This window comes from Halyomorpha halys, unplaced genomic scaffold (assembly GCF_000696795.3).
Source record: "Halyomorpha halys isolate HHAL.00 unplaced genomic scaffold, Hhal_1.1 Scaffold1117.1, whole genome shotgun sequence".
Taxonomy (NCBI): Eukaryota; Metazoa; Arthropoda; class Insecta; order Hemiptera; family Pentatomidae; genus Halyomorpha; species Halyomorpha halys.
In genome coordinates this window covers 54,435-76,809 of record NW_027107278.1, presented here as the reverse complement: position 1 = coordinate 76,809, position 22,375 = coordinate 54,435, and the positions used below count along the sequence as shown (strand labels likewise).

Genomic DNA, 22,375 nt, shown 5'->3' with positions numbered 1-22,375 from the left:
CTGTCAACACGGTTTTTGTACCTCGAAAAGACAGAGTTCAGGTCTCTTGTATCAATGTGTGTAATGGCAATACTTTCTTAGCTAGAATGTGTTTGGCGTATTTAGTAATAAAAATATTAGGAAAAGAAAAGTAATTTCTCAAACTAATAATAATATGATTTCGAAATCACGCACGACCCTTGGCTTGTAACAAGAGAAACCCGCAATAATTTAGATAAGCTAAACATACTGCACTCAGTCTAGCATATTTATATAATTACCTAATTTTTAAATCAGTAGTCCGATAAATCGTTAACAAAATTAAAATATTACTGAATTACTATATAATTACATACATTTTTATAGCTACAAAATATTTCATATGAATATCCTTTTATCTGGACAATTCTTACTGTTAAAAAAAAAAAGCAAAATAATATTAACTTAACGATAAAGTGTAGGATTTTTAAAAATACAATTTTATTTTCTTATTCGTAAATTCCACTAGAACTCATTAAAAAATAAATAAAATCTATTTAAAAACAAATTTGATCCTTTTTTCTCAATTTTATTCTTTTCAAAACCTTCCAACGTTTCTACCCTCAGGTCATTTTCAAGGATACCTTTACTTTGTCATTTTCTCTTTTAAAATGCTTAAAAATGCCGGCTAATTGCCTTTGTCCCATCTATAACTTATTCTATATAACTCTTCCTTAAATTTAAAACTTGTATTAACCACTTCTCTTATTTCTTTCATTTACATCTGCAAACTTTAAACAGAACCTACCTTCAACTTGAGGTTTTTACTAAAAAATAAAAAAATTACTATTATTTATTTATTAATTTTCTTCACAAATCGGCAACGTTACGACTTATAGACTAAAAAAGAAGCGTGGGATAAAGTGAGAAACAATTTATCTTTCTAGACTTTAAATCATATTCATATCTATTTTAAACATTCCATTTAATTTTCTATAAAAAAAAATGTTTGAACATAACTATAAAATATTTATTTTCTCAACGTAATTAAGAAAGCGTATGAACGTAAAGAACCAAATCTTATAATAAATGGTTCAGATGAAATACAATAATGCTCGCTAGATGACAAGGGTCACTAAATTAATTATAATAGGAATGGGGGAAAAATACTGAACCAACGAGCCAAACAAAGCAATTCATTTAACGATATAGTCCTCACAGGGATTCCTTAAAAGTCTGGATGCCTCATATCGATCACATAACGTTACAATCTTACCTGTATTAAACCATATATAACTGGCTTAATTTTATATATATATATGTGTGTGTGTATGGTGAACTGTCAGAGCAACTAATTAAGTACTAATCATTATTTCTTTTAATTTTGGAAGTTTCACGAGTTATCTGTTATTACAAAAGTTATGAAGTTTTTCAGTCTCTTAGGAGTATTTTCTGATTGACCAACTTGTAACGGTTTATGTTTTTTTATTAAATCATTTAATTAAGTTAACAGTTTATATGTATCTGTTGATTCATTGTAGGAAACGAAAGTAAGTATGTAATACTTCGTTACGTCTAAGAATACATCCTTAGCGGGACGGACAGACGTGGGATATTAATTGTTCTTAAATTTTTGTATTGATTTTTTTTTTTAGTTCGTATAATCCATTTTCATATAAATAAATAAATAAGTTCAGAAATAAATACATTATATTGAATTTGCAGTTTTATATAAAGAGTAGACAGTTAGTGGTTACCTGCCACGTTGCGGGTTGAAAGCCTTTAAAAGTAGAAGACCCACTACAGAGCCATGAATGTATATTTTCACACTCTCACAGGGAAGTTTAATTTTAATCTTTTTAGGAAAATTTTAACGTAAGTTTTAGATCCCTTGAACACCCCTCAGCATATCATTTCTGCATGTTTTCTATAAAATTAAAATGGAAACGTTTATATTTCAACCTCGAAGACATGTGAAACATCGGTAACAATATGCTGTGACCGATTCCTAGCATAAACGGTAATGTACCTCGGCATAGTGAAGCCATCTAATGAACAAGAAAATCTTGAATTTTCAATTAAGGATCGGTGAGACGCCCATATCAGGAAACTGCACATCGATTTCGACTATTACAACACTTACTAGATAAACGATCTAAACTTCCAATTCATCACAAAAGAATGAATTACGACAATTATAAGGCCTATCTGGACATACGGAGTTGAGCTTTGGGGCTCCACTAAACCTTCGAATTCCTCTCGTATCCAATCCTTACAATCCAAAAACATTCGTAAAATCCTCAATGCTCCTTACTTTGACACGAATAACATCATCCGTAAAGACCTTAACGTTCCATATGTAACCGATGTAGCCCGAACCAGATATCAATTCTTCCATCATAAACACCCTAACCATCAAAGCCCTAGTGTCTAACCTTCCCACCTCTTCTATTCTTGACAATCCTCCGAGCCAGCTGAAAAGAGGATTCGAGACATGGGGGAGAAGTATGATTAGAGTGCTACCAATGGGTGGTCTATCACTCCATTTTGATCTCACAACAAATTTACTTGATGTGTTTTTATGTAAATACAGTTGTAAATTGCAATAAATCAATACAAAAAAAGAAAAAAAAAGATGTGATACCATATTTGCAATTATTGCTACTTCGTTCTTTCAGTTAAAGCACGTACTTAGTCCATCACTTAAATAGAAAAAAATCCTGGCCATCCCTCAATGATGAGTGTAAAATTCAATTACAAAGAAATTACAAGGAAGTAGACAGATAATTCGGTCACAGAAGTTTTGAATCTTCTTAAATCAAACATCAACAAAATTTTTTTATGAATTAATATCATAATAACGCATATTGAACCGCATTTAACATTTTTTTCTTTCAATAAAAATAATAAAAGCACTAAATAAATAAATCATATTTCTCAAAAAGAGATAAATTAACAGTGAAAATGAAATAGTAGCCTACATAATAAAACTATTAATTTATACAGAGAACTTTAATATTTATAAATAGAACTACGTAACTACTGGAAATACTGTTCATCCTGAAGATGGCCTCAGAATATGTATGTAATACATACATGCATACAAAGCCTCAGAATATGTATGTAATACATACATACATACATACAAAGCCTCAGAATATGTATGTAATAAAGAAATTAAAAGAAGGATTTTTTTCACCAACACTTGAACAAAATAAAAATGAAATGAAAGGCAAATCATTTGAAAAAGATTGTATAAGGAATTTACAATTACATTAAAAATAAATTCTACATATAGTAACACTTCGAAAAATCAAAAAATATTTTCCAATGTCTAATGTTCTGGATTTTTCCCACGATAAAACAACGCAGCGTTCTAAATGCAGGAGAGTGGTTGATAATTCATATTTAATGGCATAAGGTAAAATTGAAATTTAGTTATGATATACAGGAGTTATATAAAAAACATTACCAAAAAAAATGGAGAAAACATTATAGCGCTTTATGATAGATTGGCTAATAATGGAACACAGGGGAGCACTAAAGATCTGAAACTTGGGTAATGAGACTGTGAAAGTGTACATATGTCTAAGTCGGTAGGTATTTATCGCTCTGGAGCTTTTTTACTCACCTAACTCTGACAGAGAATTTGCAATATTATTTCACTATTAAATATATTTAAAAAATATTACAAATATGGAGAGCGGCGATTAAGTACTCCGAAAGTAGAATCAGAAATGATTATTCAAAGAAATTATCCTTCAATTGTATATACGACAAAGGCTTCGGGTATTATTGGTGTTATAAGTATTTTATGAATTCTCAATTGATTTAATTGAGAATTCCTTAATACTAATAATGACAAAAAAAAAATTGCAATATTTTTTAAGTCTAATCAAACGTCATTTAAGATAATATAAGAATTATGCAATAATATTACGAAAAGATTGGCCCTGAAAAGTTCGAACGTGCTGTGGAAATTCAAGGAAAATTCCGGAAAGTCTTTCAGCGGTCGTGGGAGATCTACTTCGACTTGCTGAATAAGTCGTAAGAAAACTTTTGCGTTCATAAAGGCGACAAATTCTCCTAATACCTGTAAAGCTTTAGTAAGACCAGAGCACATAATGAAACTCCATAAAAAATAAATAAAGAGTTTATAAAAGTTTTGAAACCCTTAAAGTTGAAATTGAAAAAAAAAATCAGCCATTGACGACGAAACTTCGAGAAAAAAGTAAAAAAAGGAATATTAGTACCAAACAAGATCTTTATGCAGTATACTAAAATAACAAACCAAAGTTAATTATTTACTTTTTTGTATATTATTTTGTCGAAATTCGATGCCATCGAAAGATTAATGATTGGACATATTTTTACATATAATTTAAATTAATCATGCTATTTCTAAGATATTATGAGACAATAAACTACTTTTTACGATTACAATTAGGAGCTTTAATGAGGTATAGGGTTTTAAATATTTCAGAGCGAACATTAATACCCAAGTACGTTACCGTGCAACGTGTATTGGAACCAGTGTTATAAAACCCAAAAATGAACCATTTTTGAGACAATAATGATTGAGATAATGAACCGTTTTTTAAAAAAAATATATACCATTTTTGAAATAGCTCGTGAATTTGGAACGGGTCGAACCTTATTCTAAGATTAGCTTCCACAGCGGCTTTATTACCAAGAAATACTTATCCAATGTTGTTTTATTTTTCCTATGCTGAACATTTAAAACATTGTGAAAAACTATTTTGACACAATGAAAAGGGTCATTAAAAAGATTAGGCAGTTTTTCATTAACCCGGTAAGGCTCAAAGTATAGTTTAATACTTTATGTACAATACTGAATAAAGATTAGATTAAATGAGTTACCATTTAACCACCAAACATAGGATACTTTTTCGTTGGAGCTAGGTCATTACTTATAGAATCAAATATTATTAATATCATTAACTTCATTAAGTAGCTTACTACGGTATTGTGGCTAATAACAATTGTGAAAATTAATTTTCATAGATTTCCTTTTCTTTACCTAACAAGCCACAAATAAGATAAACAAAATGTTAAAGGATTTATTATAATCAGTCCGTTTGTAGAATCAGACGAGTGAGAAATCGGCTCAGTCGATTTTTATTTTTCATGGCTAAAATTGTTCGACTAGATACCGTGAAGGTTTTAAAATAAGTGCAGCTCAAGATTCAGGAAATAGTTGAATCAAATGAGTTTAGTCTGCTCATCTGTGCTTATAAAACAATATTTTGAGCTAACGATTTAACCAATTTATAGGTTTTATTGCTGCAATTAGATAGCGATACTCCAAGAATTTATAGAACATTTTGAGCTCAAAATATTGAGAAAATAATGTACTAAACATGTTTGTCTGAATATTTAAGGTGTTTTGAGTAAACGGTTGTTCTCATAAAAAATTCGTAACCCACCTAAAACATCTGCTGATGGTTGAGCTGTATTGTACTAGATTTGAGGTCTCAGCTAGTACAATTCAGAGTTAACATAGATTGCATAGTTGAATCTTAACAGTAAACTGTTAGTCATTATAGTGAATATAGCTTTACTAATTGAATGTATTGAATAGATTTCTTGATATTATATTGTTTATACGAATTTGCATGATATCGCTTATATTTCGAATGAATTAAAAATAAGGAATCATATCTGATGCGGCTTCTCTCAGTTAGGTGAACTAGTATATATAATTGCTTATCACGAAAACTCTATAAGCACACCTGTGATATGTTTGACATGTCATAGTTATACTAGTGTATATGTCATTATTTTGTAAACCGATAGTGACAGATAATGATTATCATTCATGACAACGAATACACGCTCGTGACGCTAGAAATTGAAATTCCCTGACTTTCGGAATTTTTTCATAAAATTCTCATACTTTTCCAAGTATTCATTGTTTTCCAGTTCCAGTAGACACCCTGCTGGAGGAAACAAAGAATGATAGGGTGGAGATGTTGCATCATACGCTCGGCCGAAGAATACAGATGGGAATATTATGAACGCTGATAAAGCGCAAAGTCACAGTCAAATAAGGGAAGGAAGATAGGAAAATACTTAGCTGCTAACAATATAGAGATTTATAATAACTGAAGCTACTGAATAAGGCAGTGAACGAAAATAACAATTAATTTTAAAAAAATTAATTACAAAATAAGTTTTCTTGAAATAAATTTTATCGAAATTTTTATCTTTCAAAATTTTCGACTTTGATTAAATTCTAATTTTTAACTAAATATATAAATTTGTGTGTAGATTTTACCTTCATTATAATCATAATCATATAATCATCAATAATCCATGATGAAAATATTCCCAAAATTAACTTCGCTTAGGTATCGATTTATTTTAAATTTTCGGTTTACTAAAATATAACGATCCTTTATGTGCTTTCGGAGGTGTAAAATATTAAAATGATATCGACTTTATGATCACAAGCTCGCATATATATATATTTTAAATTTCAGATTTATGAAATCAGAGTCATTTCAGTTTTCAACACATCCGAAAATTTTTAAAGGGACCATAATACATTATTAATTCGAAAAGTAAAAATAAATCGATACATGAGCATGCTATCTTAAAGTCGATAGCAATTACAGTTTCTGCACTTAATTAAATTAAAAAAAAAAAAAGAATTAGTGGTAAGTTGGAATAAAATTTATTCAAATAGAAATGTTTATTTCATACCTCTTCATTAGTTACTATCGATTAATCTTTTTATATAAAAATATTCAAAACAGTAATTGACCCATTTTTAAAAATAAAAATTATTTCTTAAAAGTTATTAATGTTAATAATAAAAATTATGCAGTAACTATTATTATGAAATTCATTACATATAAATTTTAATAGCCGCTTCGGCCCCTGGAATAAAGAATCTTTGATTCATGTTAAATGTTGTTAAAAATTGTTTGTGCACAAAAAATAATCATTATAACAACATAAAATAAGATCTTTAAATAGCATTCTATAAGTTTGGTGCCACAATAAGAAAAGAAAAATATCTCGGTGATCAAAACCAAAAGAAATGTTTAATTAAGTCCGCGTACCTAATTGATACTTATCTATATAATATATAATAACAGCAGCATTATGAATTTATATGTAAGTATAATAAATATAATAATAACTAAAATAAAAATACATGGCAAAATACTGCGATGTTAAAGAATAAAACAAGGACAATCAAATATATATATAACTAATTATTCAAGATTTATAACAATTAATGTAGTTAGAAATTTGCATCAATTTGTCATAAAGATAAGATAACAAATAAAAATAAAGAGTGAATCATGAATTATTACATCAGCACATGGCACCATCTCGAATAATGAAAATACGATCCCATGAGAACTCATGTGGTAATGGTTTGTGGAGAAAGGCCCAAAGGCAACGGTTCCCCGGGATGCACAAGAACTCCACATTCTTCGTCTCCAGTGCTGAGATAAATCTTGATATCAGCTTGTAACTTAGATTAAGCGTCCGAAAATCATCAAACAATCTATTTTTTCATTTTATTGTCTTTTGTGTGTACTAAATATTGACTATTGTTGTTAAGAAAACGTTTGTAACGTAAAGTTAACTTAGATTTTTTTTTTTCCAATCCTCTTTAAAAATAAAATAAAAATCTAACTTCGATGCCGTACGTGACCTATGGGTTGCGTAAGGTATGGCAATCAAGTTAACTTAGTAGTCATTAAAACATTCTCATTGAGTGTAAAAACTACTTATTCTGCGAGTCGATCCGTAAATTTTATATTTAAATCAAGATTTATTTAACTAAAAATATAATAGCGTATTAAAGTACACTAACGAATTAAAACAACTTTATAGGAACAACAATATATAACTGAAGAACAATTTCGTGGCTTGAAAGAGAATATTGACTGAAACCCTAGGTCACTAGATATAGAGGTAGGGGATCCAGTTGTTGACTAGACGGGATCATGCACGCTGCCTGACAGACGATAGTATACCACGCTCAACTGGTCGCAAATCACGGAAAGATTTCGTGCACTGGAAGACATTTATTTTGATTAAAAAAACAAAACAAATTAAGCTCCTAAAATAAATTAATTCTATATAAATCGCTTATTCGACCTCATTGTACATGTACCGCACCTCTTTGGAGTTCATCATCTTTAACCAATTAAAAAATTTTCAACTATAACGAATTCCTTCTTAAATGTTATGTTTTTTTGTTAAGAACAAAACATAGTTTAGCAAACACACCATTTTCCAATTTCAGACGCTTTTTAAATATTGTTCGATTTAACTATTTTAAGTAATCTCTTTCCGTTTTAAGCTAATATTTCTAAAGTGATATAGGACTGTCTCTCCCTGGGGGTTATAGTGGGGTGGGTCCAGCGGGGAAGGATTGCTTTTTTTTGTGTGTGTGTGTGTGTGTGTGTGTGTGTTATGATCTTATAATCATGTCTTACATCGAATAACCAACTCGCTATAATTGGCTGTTTATTAATATGTTTCTCTATCTTTTTTTTTACGTACTTTTTTGTTTAAATTTTTCCTACTGAAGGTAATAAATATGTTGGAAGATTCTTAAATTAAATAAAACTTTTATTATATGTAATCTACTATTCAATGATCGAAAGGATGGGTATCCGTAATCATCTGAAATATTAATTTTATTATTATATCGTAAATTTATTTACCAAGACTGGTTTCTCAAAAAATAAATTAGGAAGAACCCAAACTAACGAGAAGTTTACTAAGCATGCGCTTGTTGATAAATTTCGTTAATAAAAAAATCTACATAACGGACACTCAGGTGGTAGATTAAGATTTCCCATTAAGAAAAAATTAGTAGAAAATTAACACAAAAATAATAAAACAGAATTGTTTACATATCGTCGACCAACGAATTTAGAGGATCATCCTATAACTATGTCTCGAAAACAAATACTGAACAGCCCAATGATAGATTCGTTTTTGTTTTTATAAATTTTTTTTTTTTTTTACACACACTAGACGCTAAAATGCTATTGCTATGTCTTTTAGTGACGGAAATTCCCTCTAATACAATAAGTGGACTAAATGTTTGTAAAAATGAAGGGCAAATTTAGATATTAAAAAAGATGTTCCTTTTTCTTTTTAATACGAAATTAAATTTCTGAATAAAGTAAATTTTCTCACTGATTAGCAGTAATTAATTAAATACATACATACGTACATAAAATATCTTATACATACATTTAATTTAATATAATTATGAGAGATAGTTGACCGTGAATGACTTATACGAAAAGATGGTTGGGGTGCGGTCAAAATCAAACACAAATAAGTTGATGTAACTTATTTAATCGTGCCAACGTTTCGGCTAGAGTTTCTAGTCTTCATCAGGGCTAAGAACTGAACAAGACAACAACCAATAAATATAGAAAATTACAAAGAAAACATTAACAGAATGACATAAAGTAAATAAGTTTACAGAATGGAATTAATAAAATCAAGTGATGAGAGAAGTGGAAAATAAAATGTATACATAGGTAATTGAATAAGTAGTTAAAATAACATAATTAAGGAAATAAAATAAAAATGAAGTTAAATAATGCAAAGAAATACTAATATATTAGTTATTAATAATTTAAAAAATTATTTTTTATATAATATATGTATACATTTTATTTTCCACTTCTCTCATCACTTTATTTTATTAATTCCATTCTGTAAAATTATTTACTTTATGTAATTCTGTTTATATTTTATTTTCTACATTTATTGGTTATTTTGTTCTTTTCTTAGCCCTGATGAAGGCTAGAAACTCTAGCCGAAACGTTGGCACGATTAAATAAGTTACATAAACTTATTTGTGTTTTATTTTAATTTTAATTTAATATAATTTTTCGATATATATATTCTGCAAAAAAACAAGAACTTTTTAAAAAATAAATGACAAAAATAATTTGGTAAGTTTGTACGCTCTTGTTGATGACTTGTGTCCGTTATAGAGGAGTAAAAACATGTCCGGGTCTAGAGTTTAGAAGTTCCGTAAAAGTGATTCAAAGGCATTAAATATGAACCTTGTTAACCGGAATCTTAATAAAAATTTTTCATTACGAGATTTTCCTTAATAAAGGGATTTCCGTTAAGAGAAGTTTCCATTTCCCTTACAATAAAATTATGTCGATACTTTAAGCATTTTTAGTGCTGAATATGTGAAAATCAAGCCTCAAATACTTCTACCAGGTCATTCAAAAAGTCCTGTCGTTTTTTTTGGGGGAAATTATAAATAAATAAATATTTTCAAATAATCACCTTTATTCATCAAAATATCCACCGTTACAGTCGGTAACCTTCTCCCAACGAGATGGTAAAGCCCAAATTCCTTCCTTAAAAAACTGTTGATTTTTACTGCAAAAATAAGTGGTCAGTTCGTGAATTAGGTTGTCACGGTCTTGAAAACATTTTTGTCTCAGATTGTTGTCGAGATCTCTGAAGAGGTGATAATCAGTGGGTGACAGGTCAGGGGAATATGGTGGGTGAGGCAAAACTTCCCAGCCTATTTCTGTCAATTTTTCCCTGGTCAATTTGGCGGTGTGTGGTCGAGCGTTGTCTTGAAGAAGCAAAGGTCTTCTTCTGTTGACTAAGCAGGGATCAAAAGTCTTAAGCTTGGATTGGCAATGGTCCAGTATATTGCAGTATACTTCTGCAGTGATGGTTTGCCCTTGATTCAGAATCTCAAAATGCACTATACCTTTGGCTGTCCAGAAAACAATGAGCAAAACTTTCTTTGGATGGAGATCTGGTTTTGGAAATTGTTTAGGTTTCTCATCTGCCGACAACCACTGATATGATCGTCTGAAGTTGTTGTACAACACCCATTTCTCATCACAGGTGATGATTCGATTCAAAAAGGGTTCGACTTTCAAGCGGGAAGTTAACGAAGATGCAGTTGTCAAGCGAACAAACATATTGGCATCTGAAAGCTTATGAGGAATCCATTTATCCAGTTTTTTCACTTTTCCCAGTACTTTAAGGTAATTCCAGGCAGTGGTGGCTGAGATATTAAGTTGAGAGGCTATCTCTGAACAACTTTGACGCGGATCCAACTCTACTACTCTTCGAACGTCCTCCTTATCAACTACAGTTGGTCGACCTGAGCGTGCCTCGTCTTCTAGTGTCTCGTCGCCTCCACGAAATTTTGAAAACCAAAATTGTGCCTTCCGCTCAGACAGCACATCTTCCCCAAACACGGAGCATATTTTTCTAGCAGTTTCGGCAGCTTTTGAGCCAAGTTTAAACTCATAGAGCAAAATCGACCGAATTTGAGTTTCAACTGGAATCATTTTAACTAGACAGTTGGATGGTGACTGCATTAAATTAATCCTCCTTAGCCTCCTATTCATAAAGTATAAACATTTGTGTTTACATGGATAAAAGTTGTATTGAACGGAATTAATTAGCAAACACTCTAGAATCAAAATAAACAACGAACAAACAAAAAACGACAGGACTTTTTGAATGCCCTGGTACATGGGGTCTCTCAAAATAAGGATTTCCTAGTGTCACTTTTATTGCGCGATTCAAATAAAACATAAATTTATAAATATTTGCATATTTACGATCTATGCAGTCAAATGTATAATTTAATTGAATATCACTTTTATTACACAATTCAAATAAAACATCAATTTAGCTAATGATAAATACGGATTCATAATTTTCATTTTTACGAACAATATAACTGTAGAGTGAACAGTGTCAAGAAATAAAGCAAGTTAATGCAGCAGGAACCAGAGCAGAGAATTGAATTAAAGAGAATAACGCGATTAAAGAAGGGATCAGACCATCTGCCACCGTTCTAGCCTAGACGTTTCCATTTTTATTAAAGTGGAGAATCGAATGACTGTGGTTCTCTTCGACTCGCAAGTCAATTTAAATTTTACCAGAGGAAATTTTCTGGTTACGATTATTTAACTACAACTAGGAAAAATCGAATACCGGATAGTTAAAATATTATTTTAATAAAAATAGGCAATCTTATAATTGAGAAATAGTTGGTTATTAATTACAGGGCTCAAAATCTGTTTTAATAACCACTGGCAATGCTTAACCAATCAAATGGTTTTCAAATCTGATGCGGTGGGCGCATCACATAACTAACCACCCTACTTAAGTCACCAAGGTTTTGAGTAGATTGGTCGGCTTGCATACAAGTTATCGCTATGTTCTGTCACTTTCGAAAAAAATCTAAGATAAAAGGGGAAAATTTTGAACAAAACATTTACTTTTCTGTTGCTTTGAAGAAAATTCTTGAGATGGAAGTAACGGAATAACACATTTTTTTCCTGTGGGGAATACAACAGTATAAAACTATATAACAATAATAAAGTTGTAAACATGATCTTGTAATTTAGCGTTTTTCGAGTTCGAATGGAATAGATCAATTCATTTTTTTTCCCTTTAGTTATTCATAAAATTCTTTAATATTTTGTATTTATCCATTTTTTATTGTTGCTGATAATCAGAACAGTTTTATTTTTTTCAAATTAACAAATTTGATTTTATGAAAATTCGGCATTTAAGCTCTTTTAGACTATTTCAATTAAGATAAAACCTATCTGATACTACAAACCATCTAATTCCTCATTGATTTAGAGAGTTTAATAAACAAATAATAAAGCTGTTTGGGAGAAAATCTATTCTATAAAGTGGCACTTCTTGTCGGTCGGTTTTAGCGACTTCACTGTCACTGCCCAAGGTAGAATAATGAAAATACTTCCAAAAAGGTATTACATATCTATATAGTTGTTCTTAGCTTTTTACATGAACAATTTGCTTACCAAATAAACAATAAAACCATGAGACTAAATTTAAGTAAAATAAAATAACATAATTTTACCAAATGATGAGTGTAATAAACATGAAGCACATTCTACAAATTTATAGGGCATAATCACGGAAAATTTTATAGATATTAACTTAAACTTTTGAATAAAAAAATGGTTAAAAAACTATTACCTGATTTTAAATTATTTACGATAACAAATTTAAAACATGCTAATGAGAAGCAAATGTATAATTATTTTACTATAGATAACAGTTACATGATTTCCAACATAAGACATCTGTCCTACAACTTAAAATATAAGCTGTAATATTTGTGGGAATTAATAAAAATGTATCTATTCGGTTTACTATTTAATATTCTAATTTAATTAATCAATAATGGTAATTTTAGGTGATGATAGAAAAGGTTATTGACCAGAAAGCTTTAATCAGAGGGAACTTATAATCCTAGGGAAGCCTATGAAAAAGCAAGCAATACAACAGGATGATGTTCTAAATAATAGTGGATTAAAGAGTATAAAGGATTTAAAACATTTATAAGTTAACCAAAAGGCTTCCCATAATAAAATATTAATAGCAATTAAAGAAAGGAACGAGGTCAACACAGTAAAGGATACTGGATATTTTATATTGTAATATGTTATCATATTAAATTTTTGTCAAAAGACAACCTTAATTTTAGCTAGTCTGATACCAACACCTTCAGTGAAAATCAAATTAAAAAAACACCCAAATATAAACTGAACAGCCTGCCACACTGATCTGTTAAAATCTTAATCAAAGCAGGATAATATGAAAATAGAAAGATGAGGAACATTAAGAATATATATATATATATTTTTTAAAAAAATTCCTCTCCAGCAAGTTCAGAGGACTTGAGTTGAAAACTATTGTTAATGTGCCTACTGTTAGTATGTAAGACATTAATAATTTATATAACCTAAGGAGTGAAAAAGCCTGGATTCTAAACCACTATGGAAGATCCATAAACTTTTCGCAAAAGATAATCAAATAATAACTCATTTATATCTATTTTTTTGTTCTTATTGTTATCACTCATTACTTTGGACAAAATAATCTCATCCACGCAACCTTCTTCGCCTTAAGCTGTCACCATATTCATCAGATCCCTCTACACACGTAAGACACTCAACCCCATTAATATACCAGTTTTGTTGTTTAAGAATAATAATCCATATAACATTAATTATCAATAGTACAAACATTTTCAGTAACTGTTTTTGACATAACTGTTTCCGTATGAATCCCGAAACTGCAAACCTTATACCCTTAGTCAAACCTCATTAAGCTCAGATAAACCAGCTGGTTATAAACCAATTTATCTTCTAAAAATTTTTTCAAAATTATTTTTAAAAAATCTTAAAGAACTTTGCTCAGCACACCTTCACTAACAATATATTGATTAATAAATACACAATTCAGACTCTAATATAATAATTCAATCACTAACCGACTGCCTTGTGTTGTTTATTATATACATCACATTATATACACATATCACATAGCAATTCACAATTTTTTTTATAAGTTTCAGAACCTCATTCCCCATTCTCAGAATACAATTTTGCTTGCCTTTAATATTTTGGTTTAACATATTTTTTAAGTTGATGGCTTAGCGTGGCAAGAAAAAGATATCAGTACAGATACTCCTAAACCAGCTTAATTGTTAACATATTTTTCATCTAGTTAAGGAAATTGTATGATAGATAATAATAAACAGGAAAAAAAGATGATGAAAACTAAATTTATTTTGATTATGGGAGAGATAAGATTTCAAAATATTGAAAATATAAATTGAATTGGAAGTTATAAACTAATAAATCAAAGAAAGAAAGTTAATGTACACTAAACTGATGTTTTAAATATACTAAACTAATGTTTCAATAATATGGAATGTCCTGAAAACTTCCTTAGCAGCCATAAGAAGTTTATACAATGATACAAATGTCTTATTAAATATCAGTACAGTTAGTTATATCTTTCTCAGAAAAAAATGTTTGAAAAATTTATGCTCACAGTATCTTTAACAAATGTTTGAATAGAGAATTATGAGTTTGAAAAATTAGCAACAACTCGTAGTTCAAAATGAAGTTACCATACAAGTGTATTCTGGATTCCATTCAAAAAAAGCAAATGTAGAATATATGAAAAAAAAATTTTTTGAAAAATATTGGATAAACTGTTCGGAGAAAATTATTGGTTTTTAGGACTACCTCTTTACCTTTTAGGACTCTGAAACCTAAGGATGAGTTTAAGTATCAAGGAAACAAGATAAATGCAATAGAAATGCTGTAATGTTTGGACATAACCAAATACTAGTCAAAAAGCAAAAGTAAGATTATAATAAGTATCTTGAATCTAGTTTCGATTATAAAAACATCCTTAAAAATAAATAACATTATATTAAAGCATTTATAATCAAAGTAATCAACCGATTTATGATAAAATGAGAATGGTAAATCGATAATAGTTTCCAAGCACTACTCCAACTTCGTAGGCAGGTGTGCTATAAACAATGTTCTATTGTAGTCGGTTATGATATATACTGTTAATATTATTGGATTAAACATGGCGACTTTCACTCAAAAGCTAAACAGACCTTCAATGGATAATTTTCAGTTGAGATTAGGGTATATACATGCATTAATATGAATCACATTACGATGTTCAGTTACATCTAACAATGAATGACAAATTTTATCACATATAAGTGAGTACCCGCCACCTTTCATTCTGGAGTAGTGCTTGGAAACTAATATAAGTAGATCTAAAAGAACTGTTATTCTAAGCTTTGTTAATTTTGACTCAACATGTGGTATTTATTAAGAAATTAATTAAATAAATAACATCCTCCATTATAACATCCGCAATTAAAACCAGGAGGCAGAAATTGTTTGAACATATAACTTAAGTGAAAGAACATCATCCCAAAAGAATAGTAGTCACAGTGGTTTAAGGGTAATAATAATCTTAATAATTTTAAAAGTAATATGATTATAATTTATTATCATTTTGTTCCCTCTACTTTAAAGATAAAATACAAAACTATTTTACTGCCCTGCTATAAATGTGAATAATAAATTGTATATATATTTTTAACTGTGTTATTACAGTCTTGTAAAGTCTATAGAAGAAATTCTAAACTTATCACCCTTAAAGAAGGAATTTCAGTCAAACCAATGGTTCCCAACTCATACAAGTCTGTGGACCATTAGGTCAGAAACTAAACTATGTGCAGCCGACCCCTCAATCCTGCCATAAGCAAAGAAGGGATACCCTCAGAAAATATTTGAAAATTAAGTTGTATAAATGTGTATTTTGAGTTACTTATATTGTATATTTATCCATGTTATAAATAGTCATGAAAAATTCAAAATACCCCATTTTAATCCATATAGTGGGTGCCTTTTGAGACCTCAGATACTCAAAATCAAAAACTATTACTAAAGAAGTAATTTTGGGTACTATAAGATAATCCGACGGTGGGCTCTACAGTAGGCCTAACTGCTGTTAGGATTACATAGCGCTACCTGCCTTTCAGTGACTTTGTGTATTTGAAAGGAGAAAGGTTTAATAAGTAAGGTAGCAAACTGTTCCAGAAAATTGGTTGGGACAGCAGAATAACATAGAATTATCTTGGCCTAGTCAAGGGCTAATATGCAAACATGCTAAAGAGGTTCATCGTGCTATCCATAACAGGAAATATTCTTCTGTTACAAACACCTGTAATGCCTACCTAAACTGTAAGGTACCATGGAAAATAAAATATAAAAAGTATTTAATTCTTATAATTTTATTTTAATAAAAGAAAAAGTAAAACTTTTCAATTCTTATCTTCAAGCTTTATTGTGGAAATTAACAATACACAATAACTAATTAGTGATGAAAATAACTGGTACACATACACAACAAAAAAGAAAAAAATAAGTGACTGAATAATATTTGCATTACCTGCTATTACTGAAGTTCCTTACTGGTTACATCTTTCATGAATTTTGTGCCCAATATATTTAAACAGAAATTGTATGTCCACGGCAAACACTAAAAACCAAAACACCTATTTAACAGAGGAAAAATATCACATTTATAATACTAATGAAATCATACAATTAAATAAACACAGTAAATATATTTTTCATATTTTGATAGTTCTAATCAATTTGGTAGAAATTTAAGAAAAATGAAATACCCATAAATAAGAAATGTTTAAATTAATCAGAAAACAAAACTAAATAAATGCATAAAAAGTCAAATAGAAATAAATATACAATCAGTTTCTTAATTAAATAATTAAAGACAAATGAAACTGGCTTCTGAAACAAAAAAAACATAAAATAATTTTAATAAAAAAGAGCAAAAGCTCAAAAAAGAGACATAAAATAATTGTCAGGATACCACTGGAAGATTTTAACCAAAATGATTTAAATCTATAAAGGTTGATTGATGAATTCTTAGTTATTTCCATACGGACTTTATGGTTGGATTATTTTACTATATCCTTTAATTCCAATTAAAATGAATCCAATTGCAACTTACTTATAACCACATAAATATTTTAGACAATACATAATTTAAATTGTAATTTTGGAAGAGGACAAAATGTGATATAGTTATAGTAGTAATATATTTGTTTTGCCAAGAGTGTAAAACAAGAAATCAAATTTTCATTCCCTTAAGTCATTAGAAAATAGACAACCAATATATCATTGAATCTTTTCTGGAGTCTTTATTTCATCGATAATGAATATAGGGTTCTCAGTGTATTGGCTGATCTTGAAAAACTTCTTGAACTTTTATTGCCACATTTGTTCACTTCCAATTAGAAAATAATTTAGTAAGTGGATTTGCATTATTGTAGTAAAAATCTTATTTTAGCTCATGGAACTTTTAAATATTGTATAATTATAATGAAATCATACTTATATATATTTCTTCTGATAACAGAAAATAAAAATTATATTAACAGAGTGAATATAGTCTCACTTTTAGGTTAAAAAAAAAATAATAAAAAGCTTTCATGTATAAAATATCAAACCTTAGATCTTATAATTCAAACGTTGAAGTGTTGAGTTGTAATATTACAAAGCAATTTGTTCAATAATCTTTAAAATTACAGGGGATAAACATGCAAGCTCCATTTTTTCACTTTATAAATATCGTTTTTCATTGTTTTGTAACAAGAGAAGTGTTCGAATAGAAAAAAAATATTATATAGATAAAAAATTTAACATTATTTAATAAAAAATAATAACAAATTAAACAAGAATTTGAGAAAAAATAATGGGCTATAATAATCGGGAAATGGAACATTTATGTAATTGAACCCTACAATATTAGCGATCTGAGCTAAAGTGACCTATGAACCAATATGGCGGAACAGGAAGTGAACAATTAAAAAAAAATTAATTGTAACATTTTCAAAGAAATTAGAATCAAAATAAGATAACACAGTTTATATTGCTTACGCATCTGAACATGAACATATTCTATGCCACAAACTCGAGAAAAAATGATAAAGTGCAAAAAATTGATAAATATTCATGAAAGAAGACAATTTAATTATAGTATAAAAATCAACAGGCATAACATGGGAAAGTCGTACTGAAGCAATCCGTACTTTTAAATAAAACTTCTAGTATCTGTAAAAGATGTGAAATCTATAAAACAAATTAATATATATAGAATAGACATAAAATTTTATAGAATATAAATATATGGTTACGAATGAGTACCTTATCAAGATATTGAGCATAACTTGTAAAATTATACACTACACAACGGATCGGATGACCAAACTTGTAAGTTTTTATAAAATTTTGCAAGAGAATTAAAAGAAAGATGGCCATAGCGTTATTAAATAAGTTGATATTACCAATCACTACCGAACACCTTCGCGCACTGAGCGCTCAAATCTGGTCACTATATCATGTGATACAAAACTACATTGTAGCTTCATTTATATTTTCTCACGAAAATCAATAAAAAATATGGTTAGAAAATGTTTGTACCTGATAAAATTTTTCATTTTTTTTTTTAAATGTAAGAGTACATAAGACGAGAGTTTAAAGTAAAAAAAATTAATTCAATTAAAAACTTACAAATTACCTTTTAAAGTATCGTTTACTGAGAAAAAGAGATAGAATTTTATTAATAACTTTTAAAATTATTCTTTAAAACAAAACGTAAAACTAACAAAATATAGTTTTTCGTCACCTCACGTATTTATACAAAAATAAAGATTAAAATTTATCTTATAATAATTAATACTTGAAGAAAAAAAATCATCTTAGAACTAACTAAAGTTAAACTCACAAATACAAAAAACAAAAATTAATGAAAAAGCTTGGTACCAAAATTTGTTATTCTGAGGGTAGGTTGTTTACCTGCTACACTGAAGTTTGAATCAAAAATTGGCTTAAAAAATCATGGCAGAATGTTTGTATTTTATGGTTAGACCAAATTATATAAATTTCTAAGTTTAACTAAGGTATTATAGGTGCATACTATTGAAAGGGCTTCCTCTAAAAAGATCCCAACTTTGAAATTAACAAAACGGTTTTTAAGGTAAAAAGTTCTTACTGACCTATTAAGATCTAATCTGACTTGTAATGGATCAGTCCTTAATCCATAACTTAACTCTAAGATTAATATCTTCAGTTTTTTTAAATATATGAGGTTGGTATTAGTGTATCAATATATTTATTTGTTCTTATAATCAATCCACCATGGAATTCATTTTTTATTAACAATGAACAGGCTATATTTTAAAATTCCTGATATAAAATTAATTCTTTTTTCCTAGCCCATTCCCCAATTAGACTGACATGAATGTACAGTTGCTTTAGCCTTACTGCGTTAATATATTGAGACTGATCAATTGCGCAGACAAAAAAAGATTTGTTATAGCATTTACAAAGATATGGAGGCTTGATAGTTTAGAATGTGGAGGAATACATTTTTTTTTGTTTTTTTAAAAGTTGCATAACAAATAGAGAATTTATGACTGAATTACCTCTAATGATAAATGTTTTTTCAAAAGAAACAGTTATTTTAAAGGGATTATAAATCTCGGTTTTACGATATATTTTAATGAAGGAACAAAGAGTATGATTCTCAATGTATTATGTTCATAATGTGTCACGGCTGCTGAAACTGTTGTAGATTTTATTTGGTTATCATTTTACTATTGAGTATTGGCTTCATATAATCAGTTAATCCTGTGATATTCTTCTTGTTGCTAAAACAGATCAGAAATATGAAAATAATGAATATTTGCATTTACCATGGATTTTTATAATGACTTATCGTAAATATCATCAATATTTTTTTGTTGTTTTGTATGGAGAGTTTAGTTTATTTTTTAATAAATGTTGTTCTTTTAAAAATAAGTTATCATATAGGGTATAGCATTTAAGCATTTAATTAGTTTATGTCCTGACTTAATACATTGGATTTTTCAAGATGAGAATGTTTTTAGAGATGTTTCGTTATCCACTCACCCTCCTTTACTCTCCTCTCCCCTCCTCCCTCCCCCTCCCAAAAAAAAGAATACCCAGTGTTCATCAGCTATTTATTTAGGTTGTGAAAGCACATTGCTTATCTCACTGTCTCTCCAAAATATCACTAGAGCCGAAATCAGGCATACCTATTTCATTTAATTACTATATTACTTTATAACTACCTGGAGGGTGCAAGTAAAACCACTACCCATAAGCTTTACTTGGACCACAGTAAAAACATTTTCACTAATCACTTGTAGGTCAGGTTATTTATTCTTTAGATGCTCTATCATTCTTATCTAAGAAATTGAATTGCTCTTTCAAGAGTCTAAAACTATCACACCCCCAACAGCTATAAGCATTTCTGATCTTCAACAAGTGTACCAATTACAGCAGCAACAAAATGTTGCTTATTTTCATCTTTCGAAGGATGAGGATAGTCCCTTGATTTCTTTATGTCATAATGTACCATCAATGCTTGGGAGGTGATTTGTTTCTTTAAATTTATGGTAAATTTTAGCAAAAATGTTGTTGTCACATACCTGACATATACCCGCCTCAAGTATGTAATTTCAGTTTCTTATGACTTATTGTTTTTGAGCTATGCTATTCACATACTTACTCATAAACTATTTTGTGAGACTGTTATTTGGATCCAGGGGACCTCAAAACATGTATTTCTGTTGTAATCTTGAATTCAAAATTTTCTATGATCTTAATACTTTCTCTTACTATTCATTTAATATATAAGTAAGTGAAAGTAAAAAATATTGTTTTAGGATGTTGCTATGCTATAACAACCATTGAGTTAAAATGTTTAATATAACCTCAAATAGGCTTATAAGAAAGTATTGAAATTATAAGAAAGGTTGCTATCTTGTGTTACTACTAATTTTGAATCCTTAGTAGGTAGGAAAGAAAAACCTATGAAGCTTTAACTAATAAAAATCGTTCATAAGTTTAATGATTTATTACGTATTAATTTTCTGTTTGAGTGTAGGTAACTTAAATTGTAACACAAATATTTTTTTATCCTTGTCTCTCACTTTGTTTATTTTTATCCAAAGAAAAATAAACAAAGTAAGAGATAAATGTCAAAAAGTTTAAATTAAAAATCATTCATTTATTGAAATCATCCTATCCTATTTTGTAATTTTGCTCGCCTGACCATATCAATATATTTATAAATTTTAAATCTCTGAATTTTGTGTGAACTAAAATTAAAAAATCTGAACCTAATATAATATTAGTTGTTATTTTGTGTAAATACTAATATGGTATGCTAATTTAGGGGAAATGAAAAAGCTATCAAGCTTACCAATATTTTTTTTTTCATTTTTGAGATTATTCTTTTGTTTTTTATTGTCATTGTTCACCTGCCTGTGTATTTGTTCAGTATATTTATAAATTTTATAATTCAGTATTTTTTGTGAATTAAACTTAGGAAATTTGAATTCAATATTACTAGTTTTGTTACTATTTTGCACAACTACTAACCTTGTATGATAACTAGATGAAGAAGAACAATTTAGTCCGTTTAATAAACAATAACTGTTCACCAATTGAGTTTATCCTTTCTTTTTTTGTTGCTCTTGGTCTTTCTGTGTGTTTGTGCAATATATTAATCAGTTTGAAAACTCATTACTTTGAGGGAACTAAACTTAAAAAATTAATTAATCCAACATAATTAGTTCAGTTTAGTTTTATCATAAATCTTTATCCTACTGATGTGTCCGTCTTGAATATTTCAGAATTTAAAGTTTATAATAATAAAAAATGAATAGCATTTTGAAAGCTTGTATAAAATTGTATTTGATATATTCAAAACAATTATAACACATCTGGATCACAAATTATTTTAGAAATTTAAAAAGCTATTGCATTTTATTTTAAATAAGTTGTCTCAACCAATTTTTATATCTAATAGAATTTTCTGGTTGGACCAGCTAACATAATACAGGACCAACCAAATAATAAAATAACTACACTCACCCCCCCCCCCCAAAAAAAAAAAAAATGTATATATACATGCATACATATATAAA

The 22,375-nt window shown here is 28.9% G+C and overlaps 1 protein-coding gene across 1 annotated transcript; it reads right to left on the bottom strand.

The window, feature by feature from the left end:
- Positions 1–7,771: 7,771 nt before the first annotated feature.
- On the bottom strand, positions 7,772–11,306 carry LOC136795345 (histone-lysine N-methyltransferase SETMAR-like). Its single transcript, XM_067045560.1, has 2 exons — positions 10,373–11,306; positions 7,772–7,779 (listed from the first exon to the last, which is right to left on the bottom strand). Exons 1-2 carry the CDS (start codon positions 11,304–11,306, stop codon positions 7,772–7,774), a joined length of 942 nt encoding a protein of 313 aa, XP_066901661.1.
- Between the last annotated feature and the right edge of the window lie 11,069 nt (positions 11,307–22,375).

Coding starts and splice junctions, on each gene's coding strand:
- LOC136795345 (XM_067045560.1), bottom strand. CDS start 11,306: ATGATTCCAGTTGAAACTCAAATTCGGTCGATTTTGCTCTATGAGTTT.